The sequence below is a fragment of the Miniopterus schreibersii genome, assembly GCF_964146895.1.
Source record: "Miniopterus schreibersii genome assembly, chromosome: 4".
NCBI classification, from domain to species: domain Eukaryota; kingdom Metazoa; phylum Chordata; class Mammalia; order Chiroptera; family Miniopteridae; genus Miniopterus; species Miniopterus schreibersii.
This window is the reverse complement of record NC_138105.1, coordinates 13,331,508-13,354,894: the sequence shown is the minus strand read 5'-3', so window position 1 is coordinate 13,354,894 and position 23,387 is coordinate 13,331,508. Positions and strand designations below refer to the sequence as shown.

Genomic DNA, 23,387 nt, shown 5'->3' with positions numbered 1-23,387 from the left:
ATCAATATTAAAATATTATTAATGAGATATTTGAGCTTTTTTTGTACTAAGTCTTCGAAACCTGGTGCGTATTTTACACTTATGCACACCTCGAACGAATGAGCCACATTTCAAGTGCACAGTAGCCACATGGGTGGTGACCTTACTGGATGGCACACTTCTAGGAAGTTCCAGGGAAAACGCTTGCTCCTAGGAGAGCGGGAAATAGAATGTGAGGAGTTGGTATACGTGGGATCTGGATTTCCGAGCCACGTTTGCTCCGTGGGACCATGACCCACCTGCAGTCAGAGAATGTCTTTCTCAGCGTTTTATGAGCCCCTGATGAGAAGGTTCTGTATTCATGTCCCTAAAAAGTAGCCTCACACACACCCATCCTGGTGTCATGGTCTTTATCTGGTGAATAAATAAATGCAAGAAAAATAAAAATAGCCACCCACCTGCCAGACCCTGTGCTGGTGCTTTGCATACATTCCTCTCTAACACTTGTAATGAAATTGCAAGGAGCCACGAATCTCTCTGCTTTATAGGACAGGGAGCTAAGGCACAGAGTAGGGAGGTGACTTCCCAAGATCCTAGAGCTAGAAAGGATGGAGGGGCAGGGGGTGCAGACAGAACAGGAGGGAGAACAAATAGAGGGAGGGATGAGGGTAGGTTAGGCCCAGGGGTGAGCCACTGCATAGAGCTAAGGTGGGTGTGGAAACAGGGCCCAGGATATGTGAGAGCCCGTCCTCTGCAGAGAGAGAGAGAGAGAGAGAGAGAGAGAGAGAGAGAGTTAAATCTTAAACAGTTCATATATCTTCCCTTGGACCCCCGTCTGTCTTTCCCTACCTGGTTTCCTTGAAATAAGAAAGAAAAACAGATTCCATAGGCAAAGGACATTTTGGGAAGCGAGGATCAGAAACTCTGGGAAGAGGCATCAGAGGGTTAGCCCCACCCTCTTCATTTCTGAGAAATGGGTATCCACCCTCCCTGTGAAGAGACCATCCTCGAGACCGTCCCCCCATTCTGTGGCGGGCCGAACACCAGGGGATCATCCTGCACCCTGAGCTCGCCTCCCCTGCACCCCGACTCCGAGCTGCCTCTAGGAGTGCTCTGCACAGCAGCCGCTCAGATGGTCGGCCTCGTCGCTCCCAGGCCGGGAGGGTGGCAGCAAAGCACACGGCACTTTAGCAGTGCCCCCCAAAAGCACAGATTCAAATCGAGTCCTAAAATATAGATGCAACTTCTAAAAAACAAAAAATTAAAAGTCATGTACTTGTGTCAGCTGGGAGGGAAGTGTAAAAACAAGAGCTCGTCCCCATAAAACTGAACGTGCTCTCATTTTCACTACAGCTTAGGGAAGAGTCCTGATAACTCTGCTGATGGTGCTGAATGGTCGTGGGTAACTGGGAGGCCCAGATTCCGCCCAAAACAAGCCCGCATCAGTCTATTCTGTTCCCATGAGTCTGTTTTTGTTTTGTTTTGTTTTGTTTTTTGTTTGTACTGGACTTAGTGCAGCGATCACATCGTAAGGTAAATAAATGCTGAATCACTATGCCGTACGCCTGAAACTAATATAAAACTGTGTGCCAACTCTATTTTAATTTTAAAAAGACGGCAAACCAAGATGATAAAACATGATAAAGTGATAAAGTTCCCGACTTGCCGAGTTGTCCTCTGTGTTTGGACAGCCACTAGCCCCCCACCCCGGTGGGGGCTCGGGGGCAGGAGAAAGATAGTAAAATGCAAATAGTGTCGCCACGTCTGCGACTTTGGTGGCCCTTCTTTCCCGATGTTTACTGTGCTTCCTTAGGGTATCGGGGAGAGTGTGCGCTAACACAATTGTTCGGAGCTGCTGCCAGGACGTCAAGTTTATCTTTAGCATCATCTCCAGGCAAACAGCACAGAGAGAGGGAAGTGATGTCTGGGGCCAAATGTTGAAAACTTGAATCTTGTGTAGCCTGAGCGGGAAGAGCAAAGAGCTAAAATGAAAAGCTAATGACACTACTGTTTTCCTGTACATGAATTTCTGTTCAGGGGAGAGGAGGTAGTGGAAAGAGGATGGGTTTTAAGTGCCAGTGGCTTCAGGTTTGAACTTAGCCTTGATCGACTGCTGCCTGGTTGAGCGCTTTGGGATAAACTTAACCCAACAAATAGTCAATTGAATGACCCCTCAGTGCCAGGCTTTTGCCCTCACAGAGCTTAACGGAAGTTAGTTACCTCTCTGAATCTGTTTTTATATCTAAAAGAAGAATATACATTATTATTTGCAGGGCTCTTAGGATAATATGTAAAATTACAAAGCTCAGTGCCTAGCCCACAGTCATTGCTTAACGAATAGTTTCTTTGGTCTTCAGAATAACCAAATTAATCTCTCCTTTTAGTTAACTTGTGAGTTAAAAGTACAGCTCTAGTACATAACTAAAAATAAAACCAACAGAGGGTTCCATGAATCTGGACACTCCCTAAATACCAAGTTTTTTTTGGGAGGCCCATTGACTCTGACAACCAGTTACTAAAACTCAGCCTCAGAGACTACACTTCAAATAGTCCTACTTTGACTCCAACTTGGTTTTATGCAAAACAAAAATAGATTTTCTTGTCAATTACCAGCAGGTATGGTATATGTAGCATAACAATCGGAGCTATAAATGATGCTGAAATACTAGGACGGCTCACTTAAAACTGTCTACTGATTGCCTGTAATGTGTGAGACATTGTGATGGGATTAGTCATAAAGGAAACTAATGTGTCCCTGCCCTGATTGATGGAGTTCCCTCTCTGGGGGGGGGGGGCAAGTAATGTCTGCCCTCAGGGAGGCCAGAGCCAGGAGAGGAAACAGGACAAACATGCATTAAATAATAGAGGCCGCTGTGCTCTTGTATAAGCATTAGATTATGAACTAAAGTCTCTATTACAGGGATTCAGACGAGATGACATTGTCAAGGAGGCTTTTGGGGGGGAAGTGGATTTGAGATGAGGCTTTTGAAGGTCAGGGGGGACTATTCAAGGTCTTTTCTTCTGTACATAAAGGTCAAAAGCACCAAATCTCCAAGCAGAAGCTAGCTGTAATGATGCCTGCTCTTTCTGAATGCATACAATCCTCTCTCAGCTCCTTAATTATTCAGTGGGACAATTCTACTTGGGTTCCATCTCACCCAATAGGCAGCATTAACTACTGGGTAAAAATAACTGGTTTAGATAGCACTGTCGCATTTTTAAAGGAGCTGTTCAATCCAACTGTCTTTGCTAGAAAGAGAGGAAGAGAGAGAGAGAGAGAGAGAGAGAGAGAGAGAGAGTGTGTGTGTGTGTGTGTGTGTGTGTGTGTGGAGAGACAGAGTGTGTGTGTGTGTGTATGTGTGTGTGGAGAGACAGGGAAAAAATGAAGAAGAAAAGCCCAGGTTAAATGCATTTTTTGCATTTTTTAATTGTGAGAATCTCCCTGATGGTGCAAAAGGTAACCACAAGCCAGATAGCTGGAGTTGCCCCTCCTACTAGCCACAAATGGAATCAGATCAGTCTAGTAACAAAGAGGTTTGATGCTAGAAAGCTTTTAAGATTCTAAACTGGTTTGGACTGGACAAGCTTCAGAGGTGAGCCCTCTGAGTCGGGGTGTCATCCATGTGCCCTTCCCAAGTCATCCTGAAGCCAGGCCTACCACACTCCATCCCCGGCTTGGAAGGCGACACCCCCCCCGGGAGCACTGCACATCCAGCCTCGGTTATGTCCTGCGCATCTGTTCACTGGAACTTTCCATTAGAAATGCCTGGTCGGCCACTGAGGGGTGAGCTTTGTGGGAATGCATGATCTCTCTGGAGCTGTCCATCCCACTGTATGATTATGGCTTTCTTAGCATTTTTCCCCTGTGGAAAGGAGACTTAGCTTTCATCAAATTTCCAAAGGGAGGGCTCCTGACTCCCACATGTCCCACGCCCCCAACCAAGCTGAAGCATTTGTGTTTAAAATTTCCCCCTCAAATAGTGAGACATGACCGTAAACTTCTAAAACTGACTTATTCACTGCTGCACCCAAGGCTAGTGCTTGGCACATAAAATGCACATGTTGACCTAACTGTTGAGCTTTCCCGATAATTCCAATTCTGGAAGGGACTACAGGAAAATTTGCAAGTGTTACCAAATATGGGTCTCAAAGACTAAATTCCCAGCAGTTTCTGAGGGCCTCAGCAAAGGTCTGATTTCGGTGCGTTTGCTCAACTCTGCGAAGGGCAATGACAGTAATACATCCAAGCCAGGCAGAAAGGATTCAGGCCGCCCTGCAAGGGATTCGAGTGGCATCAACCGGCTCGTGTCTCCACTGCAATTTACATTTATTAAAACAGATAATGGCCCTAATCGTTGTCCAAACAGAGCTCCCGCCCTGTACGCCGTCCTAATATATTCTCCAAGTTCCTGCCGGACAGGCAGTAAGCCCTGGCCGATTAGACTCTAAGTGGGGGATCACGCTCATCGCCCGGCAGAAAAACCAATCTCACACTTCTGGGGGGGAAGTGAGACCCGAGAGCAGCCGTCGAAGGCAAAGGGAAAGCACAAAGGGGAAGGTGCTAAAGTGACACATTGGCTGGGCGGAACGTGACACTCCGCATTAAGGATGCTAATTTATGTCTGGGTGAGCGTGTATGCGCGACACAGGGGACATCTGAAGAGGTCTCTATTATGCCACGGAAGCGCCCGTCTTGAATCTCCTGCAAGGGTGTGTGCTTTACAGGGGACTGCCTCGCACATGCCACACACATGTGTCGGTTTCCCATGGACAAATCACTTGTCTCCTTGAATCTATCCCGGATGGTTGCCGGTCTGTTCTTCACACTGCAGCCCGGGTGATCGTTTTAGAAAACAGATGTGATCGCTGCTCCCCATCTTCCCCCCACATTGAAATGTCTCAACAGTTTCCCTTCACTCCTTGGATGCAAAGCAGTGAAGGCCTCGTGTACCCTCCTCAGGGCTCTGCAAGGTGTGGCTTCTGTCTAACGTGCACCCTGTGGGAACTCAAGTCACATAGGCACCTTTCACTTCTCTGAACACACTTTCTCTGCTGCTAGTACCACAGGGCCCTTGTACACACAGTTCTCTCTGCCTGGGTCCACCTTCATCCCCTCTTACCGTGACTTCATGATTTAGCCCAATCACCTTTTCCCCAGGGAAGCTTTTCAGATCTGATCCTCTAACATGCGCCCAAATCACCACAAACCCTTCTCCTATAGTGCCTGTCACGGTTACAATAGTTCATTTATCTTTATTATTCTTTGGTGAATCTATTTCCCCAGAGGGCCTTCTTAGTCCATATTTCTGGCACCTAACCCCACGCCTGGCACACAATAAATGTCCAGTAAATATCTACTGAATAAATAAATGCAAAATGACAGCACCATCCACTCCCACTATTGTCAGGGTTTTCCTGAACATTAAAGTTCTTTGGGTCCTGAAGAATATGCCATTTCACGCCAGAAACTGGATTGGTCACCCTTGTGATAAGTATAAGAAATATCACTGGTAGGCATTAGTTTCCAAAGGACCAGGAGATCCTTTTTATCATATGGGTTATTAATGTATAGAAATAGATATTATATGGGAAGGGACATAAAACCTACCCAGAAGAATTTGGCCATGGTGCTATCTACTAGACCTAATCTTTAAGATCACTGTTATCAAGAAATTTTGCTTTATTTCACAATATCCCAAATGCTACTATTGGTTTTCAAGCTCTAAGCACTGTGCCTGGATTTCATTCAACAAATATTTACCGAGCATATTTATTGCGTGCCAAGCACTGTTAGACCTTGGGAGACATGCTGAGAGAGACACAAGGCACTTACCCTCAAGTGGAGGAGAGAGCCAACACAGCTTGATAGGCATTTCCGATTAGTGAACTTCAGGAGCGTGTGATTAGTGCTGGGAAGGAAAGAAGTCACGCTCTATGTGAGTGAGACCGTGCCCATTGTTTCGGAATAAGCGTGAGTGATCCGAGTGCCCCACCAGGATTACCTGTAGCATTACTGCTCCATGGTATCAAGTAGATCACAGCATTTTCACTTGATGAAGGATTAAAGGATTTTATGCCCTAATGTCATGGTCTCCCCTAAGGACTTAAATGTATTTACTTCCTCAAATTAAATAAAAGTATGCAAAACATGGGTATATCTTTCCTAAGGAGTCATGATAATCTCTCGAAATCTCTACTGCCAGTCTTGATGTACCCCAAAGGACCATAGTGCCTTATCCTCTAAGATGCATCTCTCAACAGAGGATCTGTTTTATGCAGAGATTTTCCACTTGGTTTTAGTGATAAGCACTGCAAGGAGTAGTTAGTAGGAGGGAACATCTTAAAGACATCCATGGCAAAAGTGTAAGTTTTGCAAAGATTGAGTCAAGACTTGCTTAATAATTCTTATAAACCTAGGAGAGTGTTTGAAGCATAACTAGCCCTCAATAATTATGTGTTAAATATTTGCTGAATGAATGGTGGTACTTCAAGAATATTAGCCAGTTGAAGTATAAGATCAGAGTGGAGTGAAAAGAGAAAAATTAAAATTGAAGTGGCTGGCTTATCAGGAGGAAAAGCCACAGAGAAAGGGCACCAGGAACAGTATCCCCTTGGTCCCTTTTTGATGAAGGCCGCAGACTTACAAGGGGCTGGTCAAAAAGCTCGGAGAATCTCAGAACTGACAGTGGCAGCCCCTGAGGTGCCACAGCTCAAGATCAATGCTCCAGCCTCCAGACCGATGTTCTTCTGTTTACATTCCTGAGCAAATGAGCGAATTACATCTTTGTTTTTAACCTAACAAATCATAGCTTGATTACGGGTCATTAGTGACCATTAATACACGAAGCTGATTGCATTTCACTAGCATGCATACATCTGAATTACAATCTTGCCTTTCACACTAGCTCAATCAAGCCTCCAAAGGGACCCCTTTCCCCACTAATCAGGCCTCAAGCAGGACTTAAACAAACTAACAATTAGGCTCCAGACTTGAACTATGATGCAGAAGAATCCATTACGTTGGTTCATCGCAGACCCCCTATTGTCCAACTGCCATTCCTTTTGTAGTGGAGACAAGCTCTTTGTGCAAGGAGCATGCTGCGGATTGTCAGAAATAGTGAGGTGACAGGAACAGAGTCTATTTGGTTAAAAAAAAAAAAAAGTGGAAGCAGGATAGAGATCATAAATATCTACAGGTCAACGGGGCAGTTCAGAATTTTGAGTCCATTTGAGGCTTTGGATTACCCGTACTTGAAGCCAAGATTCTTGAAAAAAAATTGCCAAGCTTCCCTTTTGTTTTGTGCTGAGCAGTCACAGAGGAGCAAGGAGTGATTAACAGAGATTAACGATCTCAGCAATGTTGGAGGACTTTCTAACATAGCAATTGCCATTTGGGAGCAAATCCATGGTCCATCTCATCTAATGTTCTGTTGCTTAAAAAAATGTCCCCAGGAAATGCCACTTTTGACTTCTAACGTGCTGAGGCCACAGAATTCGGGGAGTTGCTAACAAGGCAAGTAAAGGCAGCCCCCAGATGGCTGAAACTGGTTTTATTTTTATTCTAGGCTAGCTACCGAGCACACGGCTCATTGCAGCTCAATGCGCACAATGACAGTGAAGAGTCCTATGCAGTTTCAAAGGCTCTTTCGAATGAGTTATCCGGTCACCTTTATATCAGCCCTATGGAAAAGCTAGATCATTAATAGCATAATAATGGTGGAAAATGCAGGCTCTAGTAATATGGCACATAGTAAGTACTCATTAAATATCAACTGCTATTGTTTTTTTAAAAAATATATCTTTATTGATTTCAGAGAGAGGAAGGGACAGGGAGAGAGAAATAGAAACATCAATAATGAGGGAGTCATTGATCGGCTGCCTCCTGCACGCCCTGACTGGGGATCGAGCCCACAACCTGGGCATGTGCCCTGACCGGGAATCGAACCTCGATCTCCTGGATCCTAGGTCGACGCTCAACCGCTGAGCCAGGCCCGGCGGGGGCAACTGCTATTATTGATCTCTCTCCTCCTGCACACCCACCGCTACCCTCCATGGCCACCATCTCTGCCACCACCATTATCACTACCCCCAGCCCCCACAGGAAGGTAAGAAATCGAGATCTCCAACACAGACTTCTGCCTGAAGGCCCCTACCTGCCAACTCCCCCGGGGGGACCGAGTCATTACCTTCCCACTGCACCAGCCTCCCTGGCTGGCACATTTCTCGCTGCTCCCTCCTTGACTGGATCCTCCCTCATCCTGGGCAGGTCTCAGCTTAGCCGCCTCCTTCAGGAGCCCTCCTCTGAGCCCTCCCCATGACCTCACAGACCCTTGCACTCTCCCCACCACGGAGCTTCTCATGCTTCGTTAGAATTGCCTGTTGTTCTGTCGGTGTGTCCCCTCCCCCAACAGGCCACGAGTTTCTTAACAAATGAGACCAGGTCTGTGTTCGACACCTTTGCATCCCCACTGCAAAGCCCAGCACCAGGGACATAGTAAGTGCTCAATAAATAATAAATAAATAAAAGGATGGATGACAGACTCCTTTCATACCAATCTGTGGCCACATATTAAAGTGTCATTTCTCACTGGAGCACTTAGGGGAATCAGAGAGTCATACACGGCTTCATACTTTATAGTGCTATGAACTAATCTTAGCCTCATGTTGCAGACTCAAGGCAATACTAACCAAATCTGAAGGAATTCCGTTTCTGAATAAAGTAACATGTGGAAATAATGCCTCGAAGTGACACATCATGTTGACACACGCATGTCATTCATTTTAGACTTCACACTTATTCACAAAGCTCTGCACATTGCTTACAGTGACCAGCCCCTTAGCATTTTGAAAAGGACACCTCCTTTGTACTCGGAAAGGATTTTTCAGAAGCACTCGATGGGGCACGGCGAAATGCAGGGATCCATCCTTGGCCTTCTTTCTCATAACAAGCTCCTAAAATTCTGACCCTCAACTGTCTCTTTCCCACTTGCAGCTTTCTGTGCTTTTGGAAATTGAGTCAGACATGACAGACCAGTAAAACAGGACCAAATAACAAATCCTTCCATCTTTTCCCTCTCCCTCCCCTCTGGAGGAGGTAAAGAGGGCGCACAAGTTGGAAACTCCAGGGAAACCCATCCAAAGTCTATCTAGACTCCCCCCATTAAAGCAGCATGGCTGAGGCAAAGAAAACGCAGGCCTCCAATCAATACGGCAGTAGAATGCACTGAAAAGGTTACTTGGCTGAAAGGAGTGAAAGGACTCAAAGGAAGGTACATTGGAATTACAACAGATATAACCCCTTTTAAAAATAGGTCAGACAGAAAAATGTAAAATTTTCCATAGCAAGGAAAGAGCTGAACCCTACCTCACATCACAAACCCCCAGGTATAATTCAAAGACAAACCCTGCTCTCTTATCATTTATATAAAAAAGCACATTAAGAAATAGGACCTGTGTGGAATCGATAGACGTATAAAGCTAAGGTTGCACCGTCTCTTTGGGACACCAATGCCTGACACATCTGTATCCGCAGGCTGGTGGAGACCATACATGTGCATATATGCATACCATTTACGTAAACACATACACCTGATCTTTGTTTTCTTCGACCTTTAAGTCTTTGGCCACCTTCTAAATTTCATTTACCATGATAAATGTTTCTTCAGAAACATCTCTTTGCCCATTCCTTTCCTTCTTTTCTGAATGTCTTTCTCTTGGACCTGTCTCTGTTCTTATCTACCTCTGCCTGGTGGTTCTATTTCTTCAATAAAAATATGTAGTTCTTTCGTACTAACTTTTATTTTCCAGGTCCCCCAATACAGCCACAGGTAAAGGCTCTAAAGCTGAGGAGCTCACCGCACGGGTTCAAGAACTGAACTGTAAAAGCTTCCAGAACCCTGAAGGGTGTGCCTTCCGAGCCAGGTGGGGCTGCTTACGGGTTATGCTGAAAGGGCTTCCAAGCGTTTCACACAGGTTAGAAGTTTCTGTTTCTCCTACAGAGATTTCTAGATCTGCTTCCTAATTCAAAATTCCCCAGGTAGTAGGACCCTTCATTTTTCATTGTACACAATGTCAGAAGGCCACACGGTCTCTTTCCTCACCTCCTGGCCCCCAAGCCTTTGTCTTTGTTAAAGGAGTGAATGCATCTCCCAGTCCACTCCACTATCTACTCCACATGCCTCTCCAGCATCTACAAAGCAGCTCTCGCCTCGCCTGATCTCTCTCTCCTGGCGTTTTATAGCCAGTCATAGCTTGCCCTTGCTGTGTACCAACACGTCTCATCGAAATGCATTCTTAGTTCTGGAAACAGTAAGTCAAACGATGCTTCCCGTCTACGCTTTATATTTCCAAGGCGACTTAATTGGTTTGGGTTCCACAGAACAGCTTTTAAGCACTTGCAACTAGTCAACACTTCCACACACTATCTTATTAAGAGCAGTGGGTATAAATAATAATAATAATAATACCTTTATTTCCATAGGTGCTCTCATCTGGATAATTCATGCTTCATAATTGTGCCACTAGCCTCTATCTTGGGTTCTCCCTTGGCTCCTGTGACAAACATGGGGTTCAGATCCAGACTCCAGGAGGTGATGTGGTGCTTCAGCTTCTGGTGACACACAGGTGCATTCCACACTGCCAGACCCCCCTCCAGTCTCTCCGTGGGAGGTGGCTCCCAGCCTGTCAACATCCAGACTAATAAGGGGACACAGTCAGAGCTACAAAGCCTCTCTGCTGCAGCGTCAACTGGAGGGGCTGCCTTCCGGCGCGGAGAGCAGCGGTTCCTAAGGGCTCAGCCGGGCCAGCAGCCACACCTGCGGGCCCCCTCCCCAAGCCCTTAAATGAGGACCTCCGGGAGGGGCGCAGCAAGTTCTAGCTCCCAAATACTTCAGGTGACCCTGATACACATTACAGTTGCAAACAGCTGCGACTGGGCATCGAGGGTGTTGTCAGGAGGCTGGAGTTATTAGGAGAGCGACCTCCACGTGGTTCAAGACGGGCCACGTGCATAGGATACCAGGTTTTTGAGGGGAGGCTTTGCAGGCCTAGGAGCAACGGGTAGACATGGGGACCCTGCCCTGGTACACAGATCGCCTTGCAAGCAATTCAAACATTTCAGAAACGGGAGCAGGTCACGTCACGAATTAGAAGGGGCTCCCTTCCCCTTGCAGTGTTCAGCGGTATGAGATTACAGTCTAGGAGAATCTACGAACAAGGCCATGCAAAAAGAAGTACTAAAAATAAAAACGCAAGATTTCAAAAGAAAACAAAATTAAGCCTTAATAGGAGTTTTCAACATACCACTAATTTAGAAAGAGAGGCTTATAATTAATCTGTTAGCATTAATTTTTTAATAGCTCAAAGCTATTACCTTTAAAAACTATCCTACGGATGGTGCACAGAGTGGATAATGGATTTTAGTTTCCTGGTGTGTTACTGCATATTCAGAAAAGGGGAGCAATTGGCTTAGGCTCTCACATGATTTCATTTACTATTATCCAAGATTATATTTATTATTTAAAAGGAGCCGATCACCACCAGCCAGAACTGATACTGGATCAAAGATTAAGGTTAAGGTGTTAACTTATTTCTCCTGCATTTTGTAATCAAAGCAACTGTCTTTTGAAAAGTAATGAAGATGGTTTAGGACATATAGGTAACTATACTAATATTCACGAACTGACAGCCTAACATCATTGAGCAGGGACTGCATACTTGTACCTGGGACTGTCGGGAGCACATTACATACGCTGTCATATTTAATATCAGGCAAATCTGGGAGATATTGCAGGTTCGGTCCTTGCCAACTGCAATAAAACGATAGTTGCAATAAAAATGAGTCATAATCTTTTCGCAGGTGGAAAGCCTTGCCTTCAATCTGTGAAAAACGCAGCATCTGTGCAGCTCAATAGAGCCAGGTGCAATTAAACGAGGTAATTCTGTACTCGCAACCAGCTTAGGACGTGAAGCACTGTAATCCTCATTCTACAGGGGAGGTGCCTGGGCTGCGAGAGGTCAAATAACTTGTCCAAGGTCACAGAACCAGCAAGTGATGGAGCCAGATCCACACCTAGCTGCCCCCAGTCAGTGTCCTTAAGCACCAAGCGCAAGCACCCCTCATCTGCGGCACCTTGCTTTTATTGCGCTACACAGATGTTGCATTTTTAACAAATTGAAGGCAAGACCTCCACCAACAAAAAGATTGACTCCCTTTATCGCAGTAGTCGGAACTAAACTCACAGTAGCTCTGACGTATGCCTGTAGATACATTTTAGTATAATCCTGAACTCTAGGAATTTGGAGGGCAGAAAGAATGTATGACCCAGTGCAAATAACACTTATGACCACTTAAAGCTTCTAGAAACACAAGAAACAACCCAAAAACCACCTATTGAATGCTCAACCGATGCCAGGTACTGAGCTAACCACTGTGCAACCATTCCCACTGATTCCTCACAACAGTATAGAAGCTACTATCACTGTCCTAATTTTAACCTGGGCAGTTAGTTAGAGGATTTACGTAATAAGCCCGTCTTCTTGGTAAAGAGCTCACTGCTCATGTAAGCGAGACGTACCTAGTGGGTAAAACCCACTCAGTAAATGTAGCTTCTCTGCCTTCATATTATGTTTCCAGAGGTAACGACGGTGCTGGTGCCGATCAAGCCACGGTCTTTCTTCCCTCGCCTCTTACTTGTTCCACATGACAGATGTTTGTGAATTAGATATTTGGGCCTAGAATGCAGCCGTGAAATGAAACCAAGTTCACCGGTTTCCACATCTTTAAAATCAACAAACCCTAATTCTCAGAGGCTTGCGTCACTGGCCAGGAGTGGGGCCCCAGGACTCTTCTCTTTGGCAACAGGAACAATGAATGGGCCTTGGGAATGAGACACATCTCACACCCAAGCGCAACAATCAAAGGGCTATGGCACTTGCTTTCCCCAAAGAACCCGTGCAAAGGATGTGTAAGGCCAACGCCTTGCACAGTCAGCAAGAATGAACATTTTTTTCTAAGACTGCAAGATGTGACCTAGTTGAGAGTTCAAAGAAAGCTTGTTTATTCAGCTCAACACCAAAAAAATAAGCAACCCAATTAAAAAGTGGACAGAGGACCTGAATAGGCAGGTCCTCTCTAAAAAGGACATACGGATGGCCAACAGACATATGAAAAGATGCTCACTGTCACTAATCATCAGAGAGATGCAAATGAAAACCATGATGAAGTGTCACCTCACACCCATCAGAATGGCTGCCGTCAACAAGTCATCAAACAACTGTTGCCGAGGATCCGGAGAGAGGGGAACCCTTGTGCCTTATTGGTGGGAATGCAGATTGGTGAAGCCACCATGGAAAATAGTATGGAGGGTCCTAAAAAAATTAAAAATGGAACTGCCTTATGACCCAGCAATTCCACTTCTGAGTATATATCAAAAGAAACCCAAAACACTAATTCAAAAGAATATATGCACCCCTATGTTTACTGCAGTATTATTTACAGTAGCCAAGCTATGGAAGCAGCCCAAGTGCCCATCAATAAACAAGTGGATAAAAAACTGTAGGACATATATGCAATGGAATATTACTCAGACACAGAAAGAATAAAATCTTACCATTTGTGACGGCATTGGTGGACTTGGAGGGCATTATGTAAAGTGAAATAAGTCAGAGAAAGACAAATGCCATATGATTTCACCTATATGTGGAATCTAAAGAGCAAAATAAATGAACAGAGAAAATAGAAACAGACTCAGACACAGAGAACAGGCTGATGGTTGCCAGAGGGGAAGGAGTGAAAAAGGTGAAGGGACTGAGAAGTACAGATTGGCAGTTAGAAAACAGTCACAGGGATGTAAAGTACAGCACTGGGAATATAGTCAATAATATGCTAACAACTATGTATGGGGCCGGGTGGGTACAAGAAATATCAGGAGGATCACTTTATAACGCATATGATTGTTTAACTGCTATGCTGTGCACGTGAAACTAATACAAAATAATATTGAATGTAAACTGTAATAGAAAATTAAAATTAAGAAATTGGTTTATTCAGCATTCTGGTATCATGGGAAGAACCCTATTCTAGGAATCAGATCTCTGGACCTCAGTCTTGTCTCCACCACAAACCATCCATGTGATCATGGGCAAGTTGATTAACTCCACTGGATCTCAGTTTCCTCCTTGAGAAAACGGAAAGAAAGAAAACTTGTTCCCCAACTTTGATAAGAGCTGTGAACATACTTTGCAAAAATATAAAACCCCTTCACAAGTATAAAACAGCATGGCTATTCTATGTAAGTTATTTCTTGTTTAATATTTGCTGCTAACATACCAACCTGGTCAGCCACGCTGGTTTACGGGCAGATGAATTAACTTAAAGGCAAGAGGAAAGGGGACTGTTTAAAACCGATGATTACCAAAGACATGCGTGGAACTCTGCTCAGCTGCTTTGACGGTTAAAAGAGATTTGTTTCCAATGGCCTTGCTTCCCCGTAAGCCTGGGAAATCCCCAGAGCAGTGCACGTTGGTAGGAAATGGCCTGAGAAACCTTTCTGTGGAGGCAAAAAGGAGCATCACCAAACTACTATGTTCTGAGCAGGACAGAGACACCCAGTAGCTCAGCAAAGGGGCTCAATGTATTTTGCTAAAGATGCCTTTGGGTCCGAACTGAAATTTCCCGGTGGGTACTTTTCTCCCTTGCAGGCCCACATGAAGGAGTGGAATTTGGGAGATTCGTCGAGACAGCAGTGACAGGGGATAGTGTGAAGGGCATTTTTATGCAGGGAAGAGAAATAAAAGAAATTCCACGTGGAGTTAAACGTGGAGAGATGAATCAAAGACAGTGTTTAGTACTATTGAGTGTTTTTACATCTCATTGGAAGGATATGGCCAAGAGATTCAAGGGCAAAGACGTGAAAATCAAGGAAACACTTTCTTTGATGCCAAATTATTTGACAGATTAAAGGGGCCTTGTTATGTGACACCACCACCCTGCTTTCCCTGTTATAGTTCTTTCCTTAAAATACTTCATAGGCTAACACAAAATGGTAAAACTAAAGATCATAAGTATAAATTTTCCTTGAGCCTATATTTGGAAAGTCCTATTCATTCTTTCGAGTCACTAGTTGTGGCGCTGTAAACCTGATAGCTTGATTAAGCACTTGAACTCTGACTCCAGATTATCTTGCCAAGTTTACTCAAAATAGAAAAACAGAAGTTGTGAAGATTGCTTAGACCAAGATCAATGACTGCAAAGGAAACAAAGGCTTCCCAAATATAAAACATGCCATACTTTCCCAAGTCAACAACATCCCATGAGAAGCATAGATGAGACTGACGAATGTCAGAGGGAGGGAGGAGGGCGGGTGGGTGGAGGGGGAGAGAGTAACCAAAGAATTTACATGCAGATATGCACAACCCAAGGACACGGACAATGGTGGGGAGAGGGACTGGGGAGGGGGTGGGACAGGGTGGAACGGGTCATTGGGGAGAAAAAGGGACATCTGTAATATTTTAAACAATAATAAAATTTTTAAAAAAAAATTAAAATTAAATAAATAAATAAAGGAATATTTCATGTGAACAAATCTTACACCCTAAATGAAATTAATAAAGTTCTATATAAATATGGAAAGTTTAAAAAAAAAAAAAAAAGAACATCCTATGAGTGGACAGTGGAATTTTCTTGCCTATGTTACTCTGATAAAACATACCTATGCTCTGTCACTAACAGTCGCGTTGCAATGTAGTATACTGGGCCAGCCGCACATGTGCAGACCTCTCCAGTAGGTCTGGTTGTCACTGACCCACTGATTAAACATCTTAAGACTGGCTTTGGCAAAACATGCCAGAAATTCCTTCAGGGTAATTAAAACCACCTTCTGTGTCAATAAACACAGACCGTGAGATCCTTCCTGTGCGGAGGGACTGGCTCTGACCCACGGGCTCTGGGACATTTTTTCTGAGATGGCTTTTCCATCACTGCAGTTTTTACTGACTCATCCAGGTGCTTTCCCAGCCCCTTATGAAATGATTGGATGAGGTCAGACATCTCATTTTACCTTTACTGTTTCAGCCAAGACACAAAGACCAAAGGGGCTCTTTGGTCCAAGGTCCAAGCTCGCTATAAACCCCTTTCACCCAGACCTACAGGTAAGAGCTCGAGAGGGACTCTTGTTACAGAATTTGACAGTAACTAGTGTCCACTTACCACTACCCTTCTGGGGTTCAAACTGATTTTCATTTGAAAAGTTATTAATGTGACTTCAAGTAAGAGAAAGAGCTCAGGGGAACATTTACTAGATTGATACCCAGAGACTAATTCTTTGCTCACAGTACATGCTCATGAATTATTTTCACCACAATGACGGCTTAATTGTTTTTATGATGCAAACAATGTATATACTTATTTAAAACTACCACACATTATAGAAAATATAAGCAGTAAAAAATTACGTAAAATTCAATCTGAGATACATATCAATATTTTGGTAGCCATTTTTTTCATGGGATTCTTAATATCCACACATAGAACTTTGTATAAAAGGAATCCCACCCTTTTTATCATGGAGACATTTTTTAGTAGTCTTATGTTTGCTTGCTTCTCCCCTCCCCCTATGACCAATGTTAATAAGCTTTTCCACATTTTTTTGTACTGATATCATCATTTACCAACGCATATGCATAAACGAGGTTTCAGTTGCTCAATCAATACCTGCTGGATGGTTAAAGAGCCCAACGGAAAAACAAACCCATAAACAAATGAATGGATTAAAGAACAGGCTATAGTTTCAATTAGCTGTCAGTTTCCAAGTGATTGCAAAAATAATATAGCACATCTTTTGTCATCGCCCCTATATCTTTAAACTGTCGTGGAGGTAGGAGAACCTGGCTTCAACGTGTTTAGAGGGATTTACAAGTTCAAACACCCAAGGAAAGAACATGTAACTGGCTGCTGTCCTAACTAGAGACATTACCAAGCTACTCTCAAACTCAAGTCAAGTTCAAAAGCCATTCGCTAAGCACCCATGTGCCAAGGACTGCACTCTTCTCTGTAGGATAGACCAGAGAAGCAACAATGTGATGACAACCTTCTAGGAGTTGCTTTCATTGGGGAAATGATCTTCAGGTCTGCCTCTTTCTGGATGGCTATCTGAACTTGAACTTGGACCTCAGTTCTCACGTTTGTGAAATGGGGATAATGCCTGTACCTCATAGGATTATTGTCATGATGAAAGAACTTGAGGAATTCAGGGAAAACTTCATGGGGAAATGTGGATTTGAGGCAGGCCCTGGAGGTCCCAGGGAAGAAGAAAAAGCATGTGTGAGGCCGAGAAGCAGGAATGGCCTGGGGTAGTGAAGACCTAGCGCAAGCCAGCCTGGTTAGTTTGAAGATCAGGTATGAGAGACTCGGGAGGTGAGGAGACAAGCAGAAAACATCAAGCTTTATAAACACAGGAGAAAATTGTGAACAGACTAATCTTTTTAAAGGGTCGAACAAGAGTAGGAAAATATTTTTCCCCTGTTCAGCATGTGCCAATGTCTAAATCAAGGCCATCCACTTGAGTGACTCAAAGGCAACCTGCTTGTCAAGAAAAAACCTGGCCTGCACAACGGGCTCAAATCCAAGTTTCTAAGACTTGTAGGAAAAATTCTGATCGGAAAATTTCCATCTCAAATTGTGCTGAGGAAGCTTAGGGACTGAGTAAGCATGTTGGCAGCCACAGTATGATCTTGGGATTGCTTTTGCCTTTTTTACCACAGTGCACGGAGTTCTTCAGGTTCCAGGTGACCTTAGCAAGTGTTTGATCTCTGACCCTGCAAGGGGTCAGACAACTTGTAGGGAAATACACTTTGTTCACATATAGAACTGTACCCCAAACTTCCCCCTATGACCTATGAAGTGTTCGGAGGGTTCTGACTTCCAAAGCATAACTCCTCAGTTTCACCCAGGCCAATCCTACAGAACTGGAGTGGAACTGGATACTCGTCATGTCAGTTAGAAACACTGAACTGTCCCAGTCTCTTCTGTTAGCTCAGGGTTCCAGGAGAGCTCTTCTACCCTCTGTCCCACCTTCCTTCATCCATCCATCCATCCATCCATCCATCCATCCATCCATCCATCCATCCATCCATCATCCATCCATCCATCCATCCTCCATCCATCCATCCATCCTCCATCCATCCTCCATCCATCCTCCATCCATCCATCCTCCATCCATCTTCCATCCATCCTCCATCCATCCATCATCCATCTATCCATCCATCCTCCATCCATCCATCTTCCATCCATCCATCCTGCATCCATCCATCCATCTATCCATCCATCATCCACCCATCTATCCATCCATCCATCTATCTATCCATCCATCCATCTACCCATCCATCATCCCCCCATCATCCATCCACCATCCATCCTCCATCCATCCATCCTCCATCCATCCTCCATCCATCCATCATCCATCTATCCATCCATCCTCCATCCATCCATCTTCCATCCATCCATCCATCCATCCATCCTCCATCCATCCATCCATCCATCCATCCTCCATCCATCCATCATCCATCTGTCCATCCATCCTCCATCCATCCATCTTCCATCCATCTATCATCCATCCACCATCCATCATCAATCTACCATCTATCCTCCATCCATCCATCATCCATCCATCCACCGATCCATCCATCCTCTATCCATCCATTCATCCATCCATCCATTCATCCATCCACCCACCCACCCATCCATCCTCCATCCATCCATTCATCCATGCACCCACCATCCATTCATCCACATCATCCTTTAAATTTTATCTGCTGAACACTTGGGTCCTAACCTGTGTATCGTTTTTAGTACTTCATAAAATTCTTACATGAGAAATGTCTCAAAAAACTTAGTATTTCCATTTCAGTGCCTCAAGACACTTCAGGGGGAGAAAGATAATTCCAAATACTCAGCAAAATGAGCTGAGACTTCAGACTGGCTCCCAACTATCATCCCCAAAGACTGCTGAAAGGCAGGTAGCCAATATACTTTGAAAAGGGACTAAAAATCATGCACTAAAAAAATAATCCCAATGGTAGTTTCTAAGAGTTGCACTTTTCATTTCCATGAAATCATGCTCCCAATTTTTAGACAAAACTAGAGATAGCTGGAAGTGTAAAGCCAATGATAGTTAGAGTCTGATTTTTCTCAGATTTGCCTGGGTTGAAATTTCACTCAATCACACATAGTATTAACAACAACAACAAGAAGAAGTTAGCATTGCTTTCAAAAATGTCTAATTTGAAACCCCCCTCCTCGAGACTAGGTCATTAAACAACCATATTGGTTGTCATACTGGGTCAATCATTCTTTGAAGTTACCTACTCACCAGTTTGAGAAAAATTAACATTTCTGGGTCACTAGGTTCCATATACTTATCTACAAATGATGCCCTGGAACCATGAATGTCATTTTATTTAATATAGGAGGGCACAAAATCCCAGAGTCTGAGAACTGAGCTTGCCTTCCTCTCAGAACAGGTAAAAGTACCTAAGGCTGTGGGGAAAAACAAGGGCAATGGGATCATATTAAAGTTCCATGGTTATATCTCTATGAATATTTTTCTAGTCTTCACTCCACATAAGCTTTCTGGTATGAACTTAAACACTCTGAAAATCTGTGACAATGTGAGGTAGAGGCAAAATATAGACGGAACAAAAGTGGCAAAGAGCCAGGGCAATTGTAAAGACGATCCTGGGTATGACTTTTTTAGAAGGCAATTTATTAATATTTTCTAGAAACTTGATTGATTGTACTATTTAGCCCAGCAATCTTGATGTTAGAAACTTGTTCTAAGAAAATAACCAGAGAGATGATTTAGATTAATTCAATTAGTTGTCACACAATTATTACTATAGCAAAATATTGAAAATAATCAACTTCCTGCATTAGGTGATTGGTAAAATTATGGCTTAACTATAGGATGGTACAGAAAAATGCTCACAGTACACAACAGGGGATATGATACCATTTTACATAATCTCAGTATTTATCCATTACTTTCTCACTCTCTCACACACCCACACAACACACATAAGCACCGTGGAAGGAAATACATCAAAGAGTGTTTATAATGATGATGCCTGAGGCTAGAGATAAATTTGATTAGATTATTTTTTTTTAAATCCTCACTTGAGGATATGTTTGTTTTTTTAAAAATTGAGTTTAGAAAGAGTAAGGGAGGGAGAGAGAGAGAAACATCAATCGGTTGCCTCTTATACATGCCCTGACCAGAGATCGAACCCACGACCTAGGTAGGTCCCCTGACCAGGAATCGAACCCACAGCCTAGGTATGTGCCCTGACCTGGATCCATATCCAAAGCATTTTGGTGCACAGGACAACTCTCCAACCAACTGAGCCATCCGGCCGGGGCTTGATTTTCTATTTTTGCACTTTTCTTTATAGTGCAAGTTTTCATTAGTGAACATATATTTTATTCTTTCATAACCTCTTATTTAATAAGATTTATAGTCATATCCTTATGTTTGTATTTATTTAACGTTTGTCTTCCCAACAGAACACAAATTCTATGAAAGCAGGGTGTATATCTGTTTCTTTTTCATTGTACACCTGTTGTTTTTTTAGCAAGGTGCCTAGTATATGATAAATATTTTCTAAATGACTAATGAGTAACAACTGGGGGACACTACTTAGAAGAAGTATGGTTAGTGGGGATTCTAATGGGCTATCAAACAGTCTGTTTCCTCTCTAGTCTCCAGATCGTTTGCTCCGACAACATACCATTTTCCTTGCCTCCTATCATCACACAAGACTCCACTCTTGCTTAGGAAAGCCCTTGGCACTCCTCTCCAGCTGGCAGAATCCCACCAAGGCCTGTCTTTCCCCACTAAGCCATTCCTGTTCAGTTCAGCTTCCCTCTAGCACTTACTGCAACCGTTCGCTTGGAAGAATAATGTTTTTTGAACTTCTATGGGGTTTCAAACACTTTTTTAGACTAGGGATCAGCAAACTACGGTCCATGGGCCTCCACTGGCTTTTGCAAATAGAGTTTCACTAGAACACAGCCATATCCACAGGCTACAATGGCAGGGTTGAGTAGTTGGGATATAGACTGTGTGATCAGCAAAGCCTAAAATATTTACTGTTTAGCTCTTCATAGGAAGTTTCCCTACCCATGTTCTAGAACATTTACATACCTGTACAACGTGGAGATGACACCACATTTTTACCCTATTAGAAGGCTATTCATAGGGCAATAGGGGACCCAAAATATACGACCAAGAGCTTTGTAAAAAAATTACTGTGATATATGTAAATTTTTTCTTAAGAACATACATTTTTGTGTCAAACATACCTGCATGCACTGAAATCCCTACTCTGCTAATTGATTACACAAACTCTCTAAGTGACAGTTCCATAATCAGTAAAACAGAAACCTAGTCCCTTATTTTCTTAATAAGCATGTGATGTTTGCTATTTTCCAGGCAGGCCCCATATAAGAAAATGGACAAGCAATGGTAAAAAAGACCTAAAAAATCCAGATGGGCCTGTAGTAAGGATGCTTCTCAGGTATCTATGCTCTCACTCAACCTCAAGGACCAAACTCAGACATGGTCTTTTTCATTCTGGGTGCGCTTTGTGTAAGAAAAATATTACACTCCCCAATCAGCAGACCCTACTGAAAGATTAAGCCTTGATTTGTCAACAAGCCCTTCATCAAAATCAGAGAATGCTGTGTAAAATAAGTATACCATTTTTATAATTCTCTGTCTTAACTTTTCCAAATTACCATCAACTATCTGTCCCAAATGCATGAAGCAAGAGAAGGCTCTTTTGTATTTATTTAATTCTCATATATAAACCACAACATGTTAGCAGGGGGCATGTTGCCTCGTCTCCTGCCATGTTTTACAGGTAAGAGCGCAATCAGCCTTTCTGGTGGTGACAGCCTCCCACAGGACCGTGCCTCTCGCAGAGGATGTCCTTCATTCCTCTCCAGGAGAGAAGAGAAAACACAAGGAGTGCCTGGCGCAGGACCTCAGCTGCTGCTTCATGGGTGTCAAATGCCCAGGATGCTATAAAATGCCCACTGTCTTTAGCCTGGCACAAATGGTTGTTCCAAGGGTTGGGTGCTCCACCATCCTCTATCAGCCTGCTGGAGGAAGCCCCTGAATCCAGATGAGTGGGGAACCATCCCAATGAAACACATTTTGGGAAGGGAGGGAAGGGAGGGAGGGAGGGAGGGAGGGAGGGAGGGAGGGAGGGAGGGAGGGAGGGAGGAAGAGAGGGAGGGAGGAAGAGAGGAAGAGAGGAAGAGAGGAAGAGAGGAAGAGAGAAAGAGAGAAAGAGAGAAGAAAGAGAGAAAGAGAGAAGAAAGAAAGAAAGAAAGAAAGAAAGAAAGAAAGAAAGAAAGAAAGAAAGAAAGAAAGAAAGAAAGAAAGAAAGAAAGAAAGAAAGGAAGGAAGGAAGGAAGAAAGAAAGAAAGAAAGATGTGGTGTGATCCGTCCAGGCCACAGAGCGAACCCTGCTGGAAGGGGGTCTAGAGCCAGGCAGGCTCTGGTTCTACCACCTCAGGCACCTGATAGCAGACGGGCCACACAGCACAGACTCACACGCCTGGCACGAGGTTAAGTTCCTTTCGAGAAGGCAAGAGTGTCATCTGCCTGAGTAGGTAGAAAGATGCTTGGGAACAAGAACTTACACTTCACCATAGTCCCCAGCACAACCCTCATAGCAGCTGGCGATAAATACAGCGCTTGGATTTTGTTAGAATTGATGAATTTCCTTTCCTACTTTGAACAGTGGAAGAAATCAGAGCCTCCCTGAGTTCCGAAAGAGCCAGGCTCACGGGGGTTTATACCCGCCTCCGTGGAGTACACAATAATATACCATAACAGCAAGGGACACGTCCCCTTGCGCCCGTCAAACGTGGCGCTGAGAGCGCGGCCTCGCGATCGGCACTTGCTCGGCCCGTCTGTGCGGCAAGATGAGCAGCGTCCTGCTCACCAGATGGCTATTTGTTCCACCAGCCACCTCTGCCGCGTCCCTAATTCACTCCAGCGCAGGACAGTCTCCAGCATCCATGCTGCAAGGCAGCTCCTGCCAACAACTTTGCCAAATGGCTCCTCTCAAAGTCATGGGCCGCCCAGACAGACTGGCTCCTCCATCTGCAGCAGCTTTTGGCAAAGGGACGCTTTCCTTTCTGGCTCTGCCTCTCGGCTGCACCAGAGCCTTCCTGCCAGGAGGATGAGCTGCCCCATCAGTAAGTACAGCCAGGCCTGAGACTCTGGGACCATTCAAAGCCTATGCCTGTGCCCCCAGACTCGCCACTGAGCACATCAGAACATACCAAGGAGATCTACCCAGATGGTCACAAATGCAGACCAAGTGCAGCACAGAAACTTCCA

At 44.1% G+C, this 23,387-nt stretch overlaps 1 protein-coding gene across 5 annotated transcripts in view; it reads right to left on the bottom strand.

Annotated features, from left to right (window-relative positions):
- Positions 1-23,387, bottom strand: part of PPP2R2B (protein phosphatase 2 regulatory subunit Bbeta) — a 388,391-nt gene that overhangs the window by 204,875 nt on the left and 160,129 nt on the right. The window contains exon 1 of one of the 5 annotated variants that reach the window (XM_081135391.1): positions 10,446-10,515. The exons of the other annotated variants lie outside the window; for them this stretch is intronic. Coding sequence (XP_080991517.1) covers positions 10,446-10,482 — 37 coding nt within the window. The 5' untranslated portion in view covers positions 10,483-10,515. Of the gene's footprint in view, positions 1-10,445; positions 10,516-23,387 lie in introns of those variants that run through there. 5 annotated transcript variants of the gene reach the window in all.